The sequence below is a fragment of the Grampus griseus genome (assembly GCF_964374135.1).
Source record: "Grampus griseus genome assembly, chromosome: 2".
In the NCBI taxonomy this organism is placed as follows: domain Eukaryota; kingdom Metazoa; phylum Chordata; class Mammalia; order Artiodactyla; family Delphinidae; genus Grampus; species Grampus griseus.
The window spans coordinates 160,203,969-160,221,572 of NC_139018.1; the positions used below are offsets into that span (position 1 = coordinate 160,203,969).

At 43.4% G+C, this 17,604-nt stretch overlaps 1 protein-coding gene and 1 long non-coding RNA gene across 6 annotated transcripts in view; one reads left to right on the top strand and one right to left on the bottom strand.

Annotated features, from left to right (window-relative positions):
* NRP1 (neuropilin 1) overlaps positions 1-17,604 on the top strand; it is a 139,451-nt gene that overhangs the window by 63,489 nt on the left and 58,358 nt on the right. For all 5 annotated transcript variants that reach the window (XM_082649566.1, XM_082649565.1, XM_082649568.1 and 2 more), the window contains 2 exons: positions 4,441-4,596; positions 6,615-6,781. In XM_082649566.1, the coding sequence (XP_082505692.1) occupies positions 4,441-4,596; positions 6,615-6,781 (323 nt within the window). The remainder of the gene's footprint in view (positions 1-4,440; positions 4,597-6,614; positions 6,782-17,604) is intronic.
* LOC309819424 lies at positions 6,474-8,046 on the bottom strand. Its single transcript, XR_014296429.1, has 3 exons — positions 7,955-8,046; positions 7,137-7,295; positions 6,474-6,495 (listed from the first exon to the last, which is right to left on the bottom strand). It is a non-coding gene; the product is annotated as an uncharacterized lncRNA (long non-coding RNA).

Here is a 17,604-nt window from a genome sequence, read left to right on the forward strand (position 1 = left end):
TACCATATAAATAGGGTTATGATGATCTTATCGGAACTCCTTCATTAAGTAGTGAGATTTGCCCAAACAGAGCACTGATTGATTTCCAAGTATTCAATCCGATAATTAGGAAAACAGTATTATAATAGTATTGTAATAATAGTTGGAACATTTAATAATGGGTTTATTTGTTCACAATCCAAATTTGCAGCCTTCTTTTCTAGAACTTATATTTAAATTGACATCTGAAAAGAAGGTCCAATCAACCAACTTATGTAGAAAGAAGCACATTGTTATTAGTGTCAAGGGTTTTCCAAAGTAGTAATTTTCTGGCTCTAGAAAATCACGGAGTTGAAGCGAAGAACAATTAACAATACAGGTTGTCAGCCTTGCAGTTCACCCATGTTTTAAACTATGCTGTGTTTGACTTATTCCCAGAGAAAACTGGCTTTGGAATATGAAAAATGTGATCGTGTATTTGTTAGTATCTATCTGGTCTCGTCCAGTGTACAACAGCATCACAGCTCACTCTTTTTTAGGCAGAATGAAAGACTGTGTCCTCTTGGGTTTTTTATCAGTGGCACTAGGAACATTTTTGTCATGTAGTTCAACACATAGAGTTCCTTGCCAGCAAAATCGCTTTTAGTCTTTGATAGCCTTTCCAAAAACAACAACCAGAAGGTGCTGAAGGCTTGTAACCATCAAGTGATTTTATGTTGCATTTTATCATAAGCAGTGAATTAGACGACTGAGTAATTGAAAGTGACCCATTGATTCAGATTGACTTTGAAGAGAAGCAGTTTACTCCAAAACTTGAGATCCCAGGCATGCACGTGGCAAACCCCACTCCTCCAGCTAGCACTCTCTTTGAAGCCACATAGATTCCCAAGTAGCGGCTCTGGAGTCATTGGTGGAAGTTTACATATGGTTTGAGAGCCATGAGCTAAGCATGCCTGCAAATGCTTGTGCTGAATCATGGAACCAAACATGAATGCCTGGCTCACAAAACCTGGGTGCAGATGAAGCCAGCTGTCCATCCAGGCTGGGCAAAGAGTTGGAACTGAGGCTGTGACCTACGCTCCCCAAATTATCAATGATTTTAGGAATAAGCATCATGAAAGCTGGATTGAGTTCTGTTTGGTTTTTATTTACTTTCATATTAAAATTAACCTTCTAAAATATAAAATATCAATTATATAAATATAAAATATCAATGAGATCAACCTTCCAAAATATAAATGACACAAATGTTGCAAATTCTTTTCTCTGGGGAAAAGTTGCAAAATCCAGATATTCTCCGCCAAAAGGTTTATGCTAAGAAAAGTAGATGTAGCCTATCTTGTACCTTCTCAAAATGATCCCCTTTCCTGTTTATTTATTCAAAATACCTCGTTTTAAAAGTACCTCCTTGTAGTAGACTGTTGCCTTTTTTTCTCATAAAAAAGGGGCAGAAAGCCAAATTGTCTGATTCTGAGGTAGGGTTATAATTAATGGAGGGATTAGTGGGAAAATACAAAGAATGGGCTTTTGCCATTTCCTGTTGCAGGTGTATCTTTCAAACAGCACAAATCCTGTGTTGCCTTCACACCTGAGAAGCTATGATCATCGCAGGCCTGCTCTCCCCCAAGAGAGAGCTTAGTACCTGTTGCTTAAATTCTCCAGTCGTTCTTTTTTTGAATCATACTTCTGTTTTTGTGACAGTTTGAATTCATCTCCTAGGCCTTTGGCTCCACAATAACCAGAAGTAGGGAACCCAAGAGCTGTGGTCATGTAAATCCACAAATGAGCGCATACACAAGACAGATGAGGGTCTTGCAGCCGCTCTGGCTCAGATCAATATTGCATTAGCTTGCTAGGCTAAGGTCTCGCTGTTGTTCAGGAAAATTCAATACTTCTTTGTATTATGGTCGAAAAAGCCTTTCACTCTCCTATCTTGAGGGCTCCTAAAGAGAGTTGCATGCTGCTTGCTGTCCCGGGGCAATATTCAAAAGGACAGAAGGCAGATTTACCCGGCATGTCTTCAACATTATAAACCAGTGAGTCATGGAGACTCTCTAAATTCTGAGTCTGCACTAGACAAGTTCTCTTCTGTTTGCTCTTTCAAAGAGACTCCACCTCCCGCCCTCCCCAGAAGAACTGGTGACAGCAGAGGGGAGGGGAGGGAAGGCAGCCGGAGGAGCGCGGGGTGGTGAGGGCGTGACTGCAGCTTTCCTTGTGTGCTTGTATTCTTGGTAAAGTCAGTGGCTGTGGCGATCTGAGAAAGACCGCCAGGAGTAAGGCTGTAAAAGTTTGCCCACACACTCAAGAAAAAGAAAGTTATGAAACCACAATAATGGAATTTAAATGAGGGAAAAGACTGAGGGAGGATGAATAGACTCTAAGCCTCCCATTAAGATTACAGACCAGAAATGGGATTCTTTTTGAGGAAAGGAAAGACCTGAGTTTATGACTCCAGCAAGATATTGTCATGCATATGTTGCTGGCAACTTTGCGCTCTTAGGGGAAGGGGAAAGTGTTGAATTGGTGATAGGGCCACATTCAGAATGAAGAAAACTTGGCGAAGAGCTAGTACTTGTTGTGGGAGAATCTGTGGCCAGGATTAAAGCCAGAGAGAAACAAAAAGCAGTGAGAGTTTCATCTGAGATGCTGTCTTCTGCCAACTGGGAAACCTGATAATCATGACCTTTCCCCTCATTCTGCAGAGCCACTGTCCACGACCACGTGGTACCTATGTATCCGTCCTCTAAATGGGCAGACACCTTGTCTTCTTCGTAATAAAGCAGTTGACACACACAAACATTTGGGTGCTAGAGAGTGAGGGGTGACAGTAGAGAGAGAAATCGGTCACATCCATTTCTTTGAGCACGTGGAGAAGTTATCAGCTATTCAAACTCATCATTTTACGCTAACTCAAATAGTAAACCACTTTAGCTTAGTTTCTTTCTTTTCTTTCCTTTTATTTTTTAAAAAGGGTTGGCCAAGAACTGAAAACCTGTTAGCCCAGGATCCAAGCACTCTAAAAAGCAGGGTGCTCAGATAGCCACCTGCCAGGAACTCAGCTAGCATGTGGGGCTCCAGGGAGGCCAGTTCGCGTGGGGTTCACTTTCTCGATCACACCTGAAGCTTCACCCAGCTCTCACCAGCTGCCTTCGCCTTCTGCATCCAAGCAGCACACACCGGCCTGGGAACCCCACCTCCCTGCCGAAGGCCCATCCCTCCAGAGAAAGGTCCACCTACTGTGCCTCCTTGAACACAGCAATAACTCTTAGTTGAAAGGCACAGAACCACGGATTTCTTGGAGGGGAAAATGGTCCACACCAGATTGTCCTTCAAAGCCCAAACCATCTGGTATGTTTTTACCATATGTGCAATAAAAAAAAATCTAGAGAAAAGGGGATTTTTTTTTTTTTTTTTTTTTTTTTTTTGTCTTGCTGCTGATCTGGACAGGGAAATGGAAAGATTTTCCAAGCCCAGGGGGCTTCCACACTGTCTATAAGGCAACTTACAGTTGCTAATTGCCACGGTTGGTCTAAAAGCACTTCAACAAAGGGACGGCCAGTATAAGCCAAATAACGACTTGACTTGATCGCCAATCAGTCAGTGTTCCCAACCTTCTTCTGCCTCAGTTACTACCTGTTTCCTGGTGTGCAGTCAAGTGGCTGCTTTGCGTCACCTCTTCGTCCCTGGACACAAGTGCAATGCAGTCACCTCTCTAAGGTTTTTGGAGATAAAAAACTGAGAAGTCAGAAAGACTCATTTTCTTTTGTTTTGATTACAATTTGCTATTATGTGTAAGTTACCGGTATCTATAATTTCTAAATTTTTTAATTGTTACAATTATGAATTAGTCTTCAGATACAGCCCTGATTAGGACATAATCTATTGTCCTTTGTCTAATTCTGTGGTGTTCGTCATAACGAGGCTCCAGGACTGAAAGATGGAAAGAGGAAGGGGGTGGGGGTCACCCAGGGCTGGGTCGGACCTTGGTACTGCTCTGGTGCCAGGACTGGTTTCCAGAACATTCCCCAGGATCCCCTCCTAGGGTGGGGGCATTGAGGACAGATGACTCCAAGAGCCCCCTGTGGGTGATCACAAGCTGGCTAGAGTTCCTAGGCGCCGGACCGTGTGCACCGTGCGGTCCTGGAGATGAATGCCAGGGTGCACTTGACAGCCCAAATCTCCTTTGCAATCGAAGCAAGATTTTCGATTTTGTTCCTGAAAACAGTCCTGCTCACTGGGGAATGTGGTTATGCCTGTAATTGCCCTTCAGAGCACACTTGAAAACCCTCTCCGCAAACCCGATCCAATATGTTCACTGCAAAACAATTAGCTAGCAAAGACTTGCTTGGGGTAAGAAAACACTTCCGGGTTCCACTGGGACCCATGTTCACAAATGGTTCTGCTGGCATCTGCTGCAGAAGAAAAGGTATTTTTACGGTCTCTGCGTTTCTTCCTCTGCAGTTGGTCCCCACATTGGGCGTTACTGTGGGCAGAAAACACCAGGTCGAATCCACTCCTCATCCGGCATCCTGTCCATGGTTTTCTACACGGACAGCGCCATAGCCAAAGAAGGCTTCTCGGCAAACTACACCGTCTCGCAAAGCAGTGTTTCAGAAGGTCAGTATTTACGCCTCTTGCAAAGCCCTGCGGTAAATAGTCGCTATTATTCCTCCTCACACACCTGTGGCCCTGTGAACACTACAGATGTGTTTCGTGAGTTGGAGTGCCCAGGGTTTCTTTTTCTCTTTTAAATGGTTTATATGAATATCAATGGGAAGAACTCTTTGGGGTGCTTTCTTAAAACTATGTGCGAGAAGGCTGCATGTAAGCCTCTGAAATTATGGGAGAAAAAGTGGGAAACGGCAAAACTGTGCCTTGAAACAATGAAATATGGCCAGACCGCCTACCTGGTACCCTCCAGTGTGTATTGGGCTGAGAGCCAGGAAAGGACAGGCGTCGATCCTGGATGAGAAAACCAGTCAGCATCGGTGGAGTTCGTCGACAGGCAGGCAGGTGGAATGGATGGTGCGTGGTGGTTTGATTTGGGGAGACCCTGGTGGAAGCTGTTTTTGTTTTTCTTATGTGAATGAAAGCGGATATTCACGTAAAAGAAGCACGTTTTAACTTCTGCTATAACTTTCCATAAAAGAAAAAAAAGTAATATGTTTTTTGTATCTTCTTAAAATACACTACTAGGGCTTCCCTGGTGGCGCAGTGGTTGAGAGTCCGCCTGCCGATGCACGGGACGCGGGTTTGTGCCCCGGTCCGGGAAGATCCCACATGCCGCGGAGCGGCTGGGCCCGTGAGCCATGGCCACTGAGCCTGCGCGTCCGGAGCCTGTGCTTTGCAACGGGAGAGGCCACAACAGTGAGAGGCCCGCGTACCGCAAAAAAAGAAAAAAAATACACGACTAAGTTGATGTGGTCTCCAGCTCTTTTAAGAGCCCGAGGGAAAAAAACCTGAAAAAACAGTGAATAATTTGTGTTTCATCAGTTTTAGCTGCCAGGTTGTAACGTAGCACAGGGAAAAGGCAGGGGAGTTAGGAGACCTGTTCTACAGATATGCTTGTATCTTTTCTACCAGATCTTACTGGAAAACAAAAAGGCCAATTAAACTTCAAAATCTTATCTTTACTTAATTTATTTGGTTAATCCATTCATGTATTTTTGTGCCATTTTATATTCGAAATAACAAACCTAAGCTTAAAAGTAGAAAACCAGTGAAAGAAAACCTTTTATGCCACAAAACCTTATTAATTATGATAGAAAATTCAGAAAATGTGGAAATTGGGTTAGTTGAAGTTTTTCTGGATGATTGAGAATCTTCTTTTTAATCTCTAAAGTTTTTTTTGCACTTTGGTACTTTACATTTTCCTAAAATGGATTATTCACTTCCCAGTATCATAGTTCATATTTCATTGTTTGCTGAGTATATGAGGCCCAATGGAATATATGTTTTCACGATTCATGGTCATCGTTGTGAATATTACTATTTATGCTGTAAAACTGTGGTGCTCTTTGGGACCCTATGATACTGCACTTTACCCTGATGGATACTGTTGTGTTTTAATAAAATAAACCAACGGTGTTAACAACTATGGCCAGTCCAGGGCAGGGGCATAACAAAGGTGGAGGCCTGGGTGCCAATTGCAAGGACTCTGAAAGATGGAGAGTTAAGGTCTACTTAGCCCACCAAATATGGGCTATAAATGGACAAAGAGTCTTTTTCACTTTTATTAGATCTTAGAGGAAATAATACAATTTTATTTAAATGTAACTCTTGATGTGTATGCATATGACATGTCTGCATACATTCAACTTTGAAAATAAATCCGAATTTCCATCATTTCCTAAAAACTTTCTATTAGTATTTATAGTATTTATATCAACCTAAGCCCTGTTGGAAAAATAATCAACTGTGAGATCTTCATAGCCTTGCTTTTCAGAATTCTTGCCATGAAAATGCACGTATCGGTGCTACAATCCAATAAGTCCCTCGTTGTCATCTTTTGTAAGACTGTGTGAACATCGAAAAGACTGTTTTAGTTTTCCAGATCAAAAAAGGAAATATGCATCCTAGGTCCCCTTCGTTTTGATGGCTTAGGGTCATTTTTTTTTTTTTTTTTTCCCCTTCAGACTTCAAGTGTATGGAAGCTCTGGGCATGGAATCCGGAGAGATTCACTCTGACCAGATCACAGCTTCTTCCCAGTACAGCACCAACTGGTCTGCTGAACGTTCCCGCCTCCACTATCCTGAGAATGGGTGGACCCCTGGAGAGGATTCCTACAAAGAGTGGATCCAGGTATGTGGCTTATACCTGGCACACTCAGGGTGGAAGATTTGGGTCATAAAATGGTTGTTGAAAAAAAGCAACGCCGTGACTAATGCCTTCCAACGAGAAGGACAGGGACCACCACCGAGTGTAATCACTTTGCAGCATTCACAGGATCAGAGAAAAGCAGGCCTAGATGACATCCCTGAAAACCCCTTATCTTCTCAGATAACTTACATATGACTCTTACAGAATCTGAGCACAGATGTCTCACTTGGGTAACAACTGAAAGATCTGAGGGTTTTTTTCCCACAGCAGCCATACATTTTCCATGGATGTGCTTCCTTCTTTAACAGATTTTTATTTCCTTAATGAAATATATTACCTGTACTTCGAGGTGTGCCTGAAGTCATTGTTTTGTAAGGTGTTTTGTTGGTTTGTTTGCTCAGGGTAGGAGAAGAGCAGAGCGGGGTTGAGGTTTCCTTCCCCACGCTGGTCCAAGTAGCACGTGCCCGAGAAGTGGTTTAGTTGAAGGTATTGGTCTCTGTGGATTACGCACAGGCACAGACGTATGAAATGTACACGTCTCTGTCCTTAAGAGTGATGTCGGTTCTGCTCTCCCCACTTTGCTCTAATATTCCCCTCCCTGCCTTCATCCTTCCGCTCCCCGCAGGCTCCCCTCCTCTGCACCTCCACCCGGACTCATCTCCAGCTCATCCCTGGCACCACTCCCAAAGCCTAAACTTGCCCAGCCTTGATGTCTGGATACTCCCACCCAAGGCCTGATGTTCATGTTCTTGACTTTTTCACCCACTGTCAAATGAAACATCATATCTGGCTGTGTGGGTTAAACTGTGGGCAGATTATCCAATGTTATTTGCTGAAGGATCCAGATTTCCTCTTCAGGAGAGTAGGCAGAGCCTGTCCTGCACTAACTGCGAGATATATAAAAATGACTAATTCCCAGGGAGAGTTTCTAAGCAAGCAAATATACCAGGATGATTAATCCCCTACTTTCTACATCTATGCCTGTTTCAGTCTGTTGAGCACAAATACCAGATTTTGTTTTACTTTGGAAAGGTCAATATTAGTTTAACATACACTTAAAGTGAAATGGCCTATTTCAGAAGGCTGAACTCACACTAACCTCGAAATGATAACACTGAGAAACGTGTAGAGGGTGAGAAAAGAAGAGGCTTTTACCTTGGGTAGGATTGCTGAATCCATCTCTAGATTAAGTCAGAAATGAGACGAACTTGTCTGCGTCAAAATAGCTCTTGGAGACTTGTGTTTCCACATCCCCACACCAACCAGCAGTTCCATGTGATTGACAGACGTGCCTCTAGAGAGAAGCTTACGTTTTGCAGTGCTAAGCATGTTTGCATGGTAATGTCGTTGTATTCTCGGCAGGGTGGAGAACACTCAATAATTTAGGGATGTTAGTCTTGCAAGAGTTCAGAAAATGCAACGGTAGCAATTCTTCTGGGCAAGGAATTCTGTGTCAGTAGATGCGTGGAGACAACAGGCTCTCACAAAGCATTTGTCAGCGGGACAGGGTTTACATCACTCTCAGGACTTGGGCACCATTTGAGATGGCCCCAGAAGAAAAATCTCAAATAGTCCAACTCTTTCTATCAAAGTATGGTCGGAATAAGCTAAGTAACCCAAACCCCCCAGACAAGAAGCTTTCCTTTTTGCTCATGCCACCCCCTGTCTCTGGCCGGCAGGGGGTCTGCCCCACATTTTCTCACACCAGGACCTAGTTGGAGGGAGCGGCCGTCATCCGAAACCTGTCACCAAGGCAGAGGGAGGAAGGGAGTGTGGCCAAGCATGCTGACCCATGAGGCTCTGTTGAGGAGCATGACACCAAGTTCATTGCCAAAGCACATCCCACGGCTGTCCACGCTTAACTTCCAAGGGGCAGCAATTCCACACGTGCTGGAGGGAGGACAGCACAAATGACACTTGTGCCATTCATGGGATAGTCGCCATGTATCGAGTATTTCCTGTGTGTCCCAACTCTGCTGAGTACTTGACTCATGTTTATTCAATCCTCAGAGCAGTCCTGTGACAGAGGTTCAGTTATCCTTTTTTTTTTTTTTTTTTTTTGCGGTACGCGGGCCTCTCACTGTTGTGGCCTCTCCCGTTGCGGAGCACAGGCTCCGGACGCGCAGGCTCAGCAGCCATGGCTCACGGGCCCAGCCGCTCCGCGGCATATGGGATCTTCCCGGACCGGGGCACGAACCCGTGTCCCCTGCATCAGCAGGCGGACTCTCAACCACTGCGCCACCAGGGAAGCCCTATCCTTATTTTTAAAATGAGGACCCTGAGGTTTGGAGATATGAGTAAATGCCCAAGGTCACAGGCTTGGAAGCAAGGTCTGTTGGACTCCAACACCTGCTTCTTTACTCTTCGATGTGCTTTATCTTTATCACTAATTCCTATATATTCAGGTGTATCTTGTGAAGCATCCGTCCGCAACCCTTTATGCTTTTCCTCGTGCTGAGAAGCCTCACACCAGGATGAGCGGGGGCTTCCTGCTTCTAAACCAAGAATGGGGAGCCCTTACTCCTCGGCCCCTCCGGGAGGTGGATGTCAGAGGAGCTCAGCGTCAGTTCACCTTGAGGGAAAATGATCTTTTTCTTCTGCGGGATCTCAGCGGGCTCATTTCCACGCTAGTTGCGTCTGTGTACTTGGTGGGAGGTCTTAACATCCACCCATCACCTAATTATGAATAATTTCATGTGCTTCCAGCTTTTCTGAAACTCCTTGGAAGTGGCGGGCTTGTTTTCATTGGATAGATGTTTTATAAGTTAACCCATAAGCACAGCATAAGGGAGGCTGAGGGCGGGAGGTACATACCTCCCATCACAGGACCATTTATTTGTACTTGACAGTCCTATTTGTATGCACATCAGAATGAGGATGGCATTTGTTTTCTTTTTCGGCTTTGTCACATTTTGCATGAAATATACCCCACCAAACATGGTGCTGTAGCAACAAGGACAAACACTTGCATGTGTTAAATTAATAAGGCAGCCCTGGAAACTGACTCTCCCTCAAGACAGGAACAGTCTTTGGTTCAATTGTTTTCTCTAGGAAATTACCGAGTGACATAAAAAAACAATGCATCGTTAACCGCCGGTGTGGATGTCCTCCATGGTGCTTCCTGTGGGATCTGTTGTCTGGCAAAAAGCTTAAGAACCAGGGCAAGAAGCCCTTTAGTGAGGAGAAGCATGAAGGGAAGTCCCGGCTTGGACATTTCCACGTGGTCACATCCTGTTCTAAAGGCCACTTCATATCCTGACAAGCGAAAACCTCCTACTTGTCAATTGCAGAGTTAGTCACCCTGTGAGATTTGCCCACATTCTTCAGAGTATTCCATTCTGTTCCGTGTCCTAGAACTGCTGATCTTATTACTCATTTCATCTTTATCTTCTTTTTGTTTCTGGTTAAATAATCAAGGATTCTAAGGAAAGACTCAGTGTATCGGTGGCGCTATAAAAATTCTTAATTTTCAAGCACATTATTAGATCCCAAGCCATTAACCTCATTGACACTGAATTTCTTTTCCTATAAAATAAAGGTGACGTACCCTTCTCCATTCAAGCTCTGGCAGTCTACGAGACTGTGGATCGCAGAAAAAAGCAGGCTCGGATTTTTCTTTTCAGATCTGCAAACTAAGTGTGTAGAATGTGTCTGATCAGAAAACGTGTTCTCCTAAATCCTGGTGTAGCCATTCACACACAAAGCAGAATTTAATTCGTTAATTATTTCAATGTTTTATTAATGATAGTGTTCACTGCACTGTAAACAGATTTATCCTTCTAGCTTTAATTAAAGCTCTTGGGAGTGCTTTCCTCAAAACAACTGTGACTTTGCCCTGATTAGAATGCCAGGAGACAAGAGAAAAAAAAAAAAGTCAAGAGACATAATGCCTGGATGGGATATGAACTTTGTTGATCCAAAGAAATAAAAATGGCACTAGGGACTAATCGATTACTACACCCTCCAGTGACTTTAGAAATAGAATTACTTGACAAACCAACTCAGGCTGAAACTCTGCTCATCTCCAAATTTGGTAATATTGTCTTTTGTGGGAAAAATTAAAAATTGGTGCTAGGTTATTCATGCCTTCTCTTATTCCAGAGGAGCAGAAAGCAGTTGGCTTCTAAACCACATCCTGTTTGGTTTGGTCCATCAGCCCTATGATGGATTAATCCCACAGAAGAGAGTAATCTCCAAGAAGACCCTCTAGCTGTAAGAATACATCAGCAAGCCCCTTCTCTGTTCACTACATTTTCTGGTAGAAATATTCATTCTGAGGGATGAGGAGAAGGAAAGTTCCAGAAGAGAGGAGCTCACGCTAACCTTCTGCGGAGGCTTGTTTCAGTGTTTTCCTTTTGCTTTACATGCATTTCCCTTTGATAATATTGCACATTTCCTAACTGAAGGAACTTTGAAAGCAGACACCAGTAACCAAAGGCCTTGGTGTAAGGAGTTGGGCTGAACTGAGTCAAAACACAGCCCTCCCCCCCCCCCACACACACACACTCTCTCTCTCTCTCTCTCAGGGTTCACTTACTCACAGCCACAGCTGCAGGGTTGAAGAAAGTAGGTGCCCTCATTCAAACTACTCAAATCCAAGTGGCCCTGGGTTGATTTGAGGATTTTAAAATTCATTGTAAGACATGTTCTAACAACAAAACCTTATGTTTCTATAGCATTTTCCCTTTATAAAAGCCCCTTTTCATACACATCCCATTTTAGTCTTAGAGTGTAGGTTAAGTGGACCAGAGGTTCTTTATCTGCATCTTCCTATGAGAAGGCTAAAGCCCAGAGAGGTTAAATAGTTCATCAAGTCCTGATTTGGGGGAAAGCTGCAACTTGTGGGGAAAGTCAGCCTCACAGGGCCAAAGGGGACTTCTTTCCTCAGACTTGGGACCTGAGTCACTGGGCACTGGGAGAACCGGAGGGCGGGAGGCGAGTCACAGCTCGGTGTCAGATCTGAACCAGGCCCAAGCAGCTGGCCTTTGCAGAGCTCTTTGGCCATTGGAATTGTGAGTTTTTCACCTCCTGCTCTGTCAAATGCAGTAAGCCGGGCAGATACTCTCACTCCAGCTAAACTGGGCAAAGCGAAAATCCTGGCGAGGTCTTAAGACCTCATGAGTCACAGAGGAAACGGTCCTTCCTCTCGCCAGGTTCCCAGCCCCCAAGCCCCAAGGTCTGCCCTGTAGTCCAGGGGGTCCTTCAAGGTTTACTACCCACAGGTGCCTGCACATCCACCCCAGGGGTGTGAGCTGTTGCTACCAGCAACCTCCGAATCTCACTTGCAGCTTGCGGAGAATGGAGACAAAAGATCATTTAAAGGCATGGACCTGATTTCAAGAGCTAAGAAGGGGGGCTCCCCTGGTGGCGCAGTGGTTGAGAGTGCGCCTGCCGATGCAGGGGACACGGGTTCGTGCCCCGGTCCAGGAAGATCCCACATGCCGCGGAGCGGCTGGGCCCGTGAGCTATGGCCGCTGAGCCTGCGGGTCCGGAGCCTGTGCTCCGCAATGGGAGAGGCCACAACAGTGAGAGGCCCGCGTACTGCAAAAAAAAAGAGCTAAGAAGGGGCTAGCTGGACATCCTTTACGTGCCAAATGGGATGAAATAACTCATGAATTCTTGGAAATGTTCCCTCTGACACACAGTATTGTTACACATTTTTATCGCATTTTAGGTGGGAGAAGTGAGTGTTTCTTACTCGATTAGAAGAATTTCTTATCTGAAACCCTTCTTTTTTTCTTCAAAGTGAGGGTTTCCCCAAATTGAAAGTAGAAGCTGATGTAATTTATCTTAAAACTTTTAAATGTCGTTTATTTTCACAAATTTCATATCTCATTTTCTTTCCTTCTCAACTCTCTTGGACAGATCTTTCATTCTCTTATATGAATGTGTTGAGTGTGGAACAGGGATCTCCTATGAAATAGTTTGTGATTTTTCATAACAGTTTCTAGTTTCTAGTAGGTTTATAATCTGTGTTCAAAATCGGTTCTATCTGCTGAATTGAACTAATCCAGAACATGTATGGAGGCAAGTTATCCTGACCGTAAACACTCTGTGCTTACAGACCAGACACTTCGAGGATCGGGGGGCATTTTCTCATTCAGATCATTAGCAGATTGCTGAAATTGCAATAAAATGCTTTATAAATGTGTGACTAGAGAACGGACGAAAATAGCTCACTGGGTTACCCAAATGTGGAATGATGCATGTAAGATATAATGTTGGCAAATTTAGGGAAAATACAGCTGTTCCAATGAATGTTTATCCCCCAGGTGTGCTCTGTGTGTGTTTTGCAATTAACATTAACTTGCTACTTTAGCTGAAACATTGATCTGGAAGGGAGATAATTTGCTTTTTTTTTCCTTTTTAAAAATTTTATTATTTATTTATTTTTGGCTGTGTTGGGTCTTCGTTGCTGCACGCGGGCTTTCTCTAGTTGCTGCGAGCGGGGGCTACTCTTGGTTGTGGTGCGCAGGCTTCTCATTGTGGTGGCTTCTCTTGTTGCGGAGCACGGGCTCTAGACGCGCAGGCTTCAGTAGTTGTGGCACACGGGCTCAGTAGTTGTGGCACACGGGCTTAGTTGCTCCGTGGCATGTGGGAATCTTCCTGGACCAGGGCTCGAACCCGTGTCCCCTGCATTGGCAGGCGGATTCCCAACCACTGCGCCACCAGGGAAGTCCCGACAATTTGCTTTTTAAAAAAGTTGCCCAGGTGAGACTTTGGTTATCTTACCCTAGTTCTGCATTGACTTATACTTCATGCACAAAATAAATGCTTTACCTCTGACCCTTCATGTATCATAGGACTGTTATCTCTAACTAGGTTTCCACCCAGGAAGCCCATGTTCCAAAATTTACTGTCTCCTGAGGAACTTTGCCTAATGCTTTCTCTGGTACCTTACCTTGGTGTTTCACATTATAGGAAGTCATTTGAAGGAAATATGTGTTTATAGGGACAGATGAAATTCAGAGCTTTTTGTTGTTTTTGAAGGAAGATATGATTGGGGGAAACAGAATGTACATGTGACATAATTATTTAGACATTTTTAGCTGTTGTTTTGTCAGATAGAACATAGCAAGATAATTTTAACCATTTTGGTCAAGTTGAACACTTAATTCAATTTTAAAAATCAGTCAAAGGATTTTACTAGTTAGTATTTCATGTCAACACACTTTAAAGAAAATATATGACATTTAAAGAAGCCTCTGATTTTTATGATGAAGCATCACTGGGAAGAGAGTGTTGAAAGAATGACAGGTGTTCGGGGAGAATTACACTTAAAATAAGTTAGTTTGTAGAGCATGAACATTTCCTTTTTTTTTTTTTTTTTTTTGGTGGTACGCGGGCCTCTCACTGCTGTGGCCTCTCCCGTTGCGGGGCACAGGCTCCGGACGCGCAGGCCCAGCGGCCATGGCACACGGGCGCAGCCGCTCCGCGGCACGTGGGATCCTCCCGGACCGGGGCACAAACCCGCGTCCCCTGCGTCGTTAGGCGGACTCTCAACCACTGCGCCACCAGGGAAGCCCCAGAGCATGAACATTTCTTTTTGCTGTTGTGGTTTCTTATTGTTTTATGGCAGTGTCTATTTGGAACCAACATTCATAGTTAAATTCTAGAGGAGAGGTTTTTATATTTCTTTCCAGAATATCTTCACTTTAAGAGTAAGATTAAACATAGGTACAAACATCCTTTTGTCTAAATTCCTTATTGTTCATGTGTTCAGAGGGATTAAGTTATTTGCAAGACCACAGGGCCAGTTACTGACAGACCCGGGCTGGAATCTCAGTATCCTGGCCACCACTTCTTTGCTCCCACGGTTGCAACCGTATGAGGACGTGAATTTGGATCCTCTCAGAAGATTGTGTCTGAAGACCAAGCAGGCACGTTTAAATCCCAGTATATCCTGCTTAGCTGCTGATTGGTAAATGATGTCTAGTAAATTGAACAGTCGCTGCAGAAGCTTTAATTTAAACAAATGATTGGACTTTGTCTGGAGCAGGGGTTCTGCGTCTGGACACTCCTGACATTTTAGATTGGATAATTCTTTGTTGTGGGGCTGTCTTGTGTGTTGTAGGATGTTTAGCAGCATTCTTGACCTCCAGCTACTAGAAGCCAGTAACACACACACACACACACACACACACACATGCACGCACCCTCAATCAAAACGACAACCAAAAACGACGTCCCCAGGAGTTGCCAAATGTCCTGTTTGGGGGCAAAATCATCCCCAGTTGTAAACCACTGGTATAGAAGATGCGCAAAATCCTAATCAAGTCATTTTCAAAATAATCAGACTGATCAGAATTTTGAAAGAAAAAGTAGCTGGTTGCTTGGCTGGTTTCTGTCACTTTTCCATCGTTTACTGTAGATATTTGAACAGAGTCGTAGTTCTTTTGTTTTCCAAAAATACAGATGCATCTGTTTACCTGATGCAGGAAAACAGCATCATAAACCTGCCTGCTTATTTATCTTAAGCTTCACTACTTTTAGCTGTTACAAGTGGACGGGAGCTTCCCTGGTGGTGCAGTGGTTGAGAGTCCACCTGCTGATGCAGGGGACACGGGTTCGTGCCCCGGTCTGGGAAGATCCCACATGCCGCGGAGCGGCTGGGCCCGTGAGCCATGGCCGCTGAGCCTGCGCGTCCGGAGCCTGTGCTCCGCAACGGGAGAGGCCACACACACACAAAAAAGTGGACTGTTTTTAGCTAAATAAATACAGATGTTATTTTAGAGTACTGCACGATTGGGTCTCAAAATGCACTGATAAGAATGGGATTAAGAAAAGGAAACACAAGGATAAAATCACCAGTCATCACTGACAAGATTTAGGAAAAATAAGACTGAAATGAGCTCTTCCACAACTGTATGTTGTGTGTCCCTGACCTTGACTTACCTGTTTTAGTTTTTCTGCAGTATGTAAATAAACAGTTCTTTTTTTTTTTAACTTCACATGCAATCAAGAGTAAGGAACTGTGTTTGAAAACCTGTCTATTGCTTTATTAACTTATCTTTTCATGGGAAACATACTATTAAGTTTCCAATTCTGTAACCTAAACAACAACACATTAGAAGCCATCAATTACCATCCAGTTTCATATCTGTGGACCAATAGGACGGCAAGGTTGATGGTTTCACATCTGTTTTAGGTGAAAGGCTGTTCCTGTCTGTGGTATTTAAAATTTAAAGAACTTCTGTTATTATACAATTGGGAATCCTTGGGGAGTAAAATGTTAATGAAATCCATAACGGGCACAGACTTTATGATAGCAGTTTTAAGAAATTCCTTTGGTGGGGTTTGTTGATTTCTGCCCTGGCGGTAATAACTATGTTTTACAGAGTGCGTTAATGTTCACGTCTAGGAGCGATGGCTACGTTTATGCAGCATGTAATGTAGCACACAAACTCCTAAGCTCTAAATAACTTTCATATCAGAATTTGAAAGCCCCAGAGCAAAACAATGTGTGTTCTTCAGAAGTGGCAGAACCCACAGTTGGAAACTTTTCAAGCACCTCCACAGCAAACTTCTCCAAAAGAAAGGCCCACCCTGGAAATTCCAAAGCCGGGATGCAAATGGATATTCTGTGCCCTCGTATATTTCTCACTTAATGCACCATTTGAAAGGTCCACATCGAAATGGCAATTTTCATCCACATCAAAATCGCAGTTTTGGATGCTGACCTGAAACAGAGACACGCACAAACACGCATACGTATTTCCTTTCTCCACTGCAAGCCCCCAGCCTTCACATTTCATTCAATTCTACGTTCAAATAACGAGAGGAAAGTAGATTAAATTAAAAATGCTCTATAAATCCCAATAGTAATAAACTGCATTACGCTTTTATATTTCCAACTATCGAACAGAGTAAGCAGTTGAGACTAATTGCACATGTTATGACTAATGTGCAATTAGAATAATCACATGTGAACTTGTACAAGTGACTTGTACATTTTTTTTTCCAGCTCTTTTTGCCTCCACGGGTTAAAAACACATTCATGGCCTTCCTTTAATTGCCTTCCTTCAGAAGAATGAAGTCTTAATTTTACCAAGGTTTTATTTTTCTTACAATCCCAGTGCTTTAAACTTCTAACTACATTTTCTGGATTTAGGAGAAAAATAAATAAGCTTCTTTATTCTTCTAGCAAGCCTGAGACGGCAATAGATAGAATTCTTCAGGGGATGGGTGATTGGACCTGACAGCTTCTGAAATCCTTTCAAGCATTTAAGATTCTGTGATTCTATTAAAAATAAATTTACTCTATCAGCTGGTACCATGGGCTTGCTTAAAAGAAAATATAAATATGTGAAGCATAGCTCGAATTCGTTTTAAATAGTACTGATAATCATATCAGGCAACACATAGCAAAAAAAAAATTTTTTTTTTAATTAAAAAGATTTTCTTTCCTTAGATCAAGTAATTGTTTAGGTCGGCTTCACCCTGAAGCTTATCTGAGGATTTCACATAGAAACCTCACTAGTGGGGCTGTTTTGCTTGATTCTTTTGTGCTAGTTCAGGGGGAAGTGCAGCTCACTAGGGGAGATAAGATGAAGTCTGGGCAGTTCATCTTTCATGTCTCTCTAATCTTTGACGGAAGTATCTGAAAGGCAAAGGCTTACCCACCATTCCAGGCTGTTCACACCTTAAAGTCTGGCCAATACTCCGTCTTTTTTCTTTCCTTAAGAAGACAAATACCACATGCAATTCGGAGCATGTTATAGGCCATCATACTAATGCAGAAAAGCGGAGGGGAAAAAAGCAGCACCAGGGATACAGCTTAAGAAGAAAGTCATCACGGCGATCTT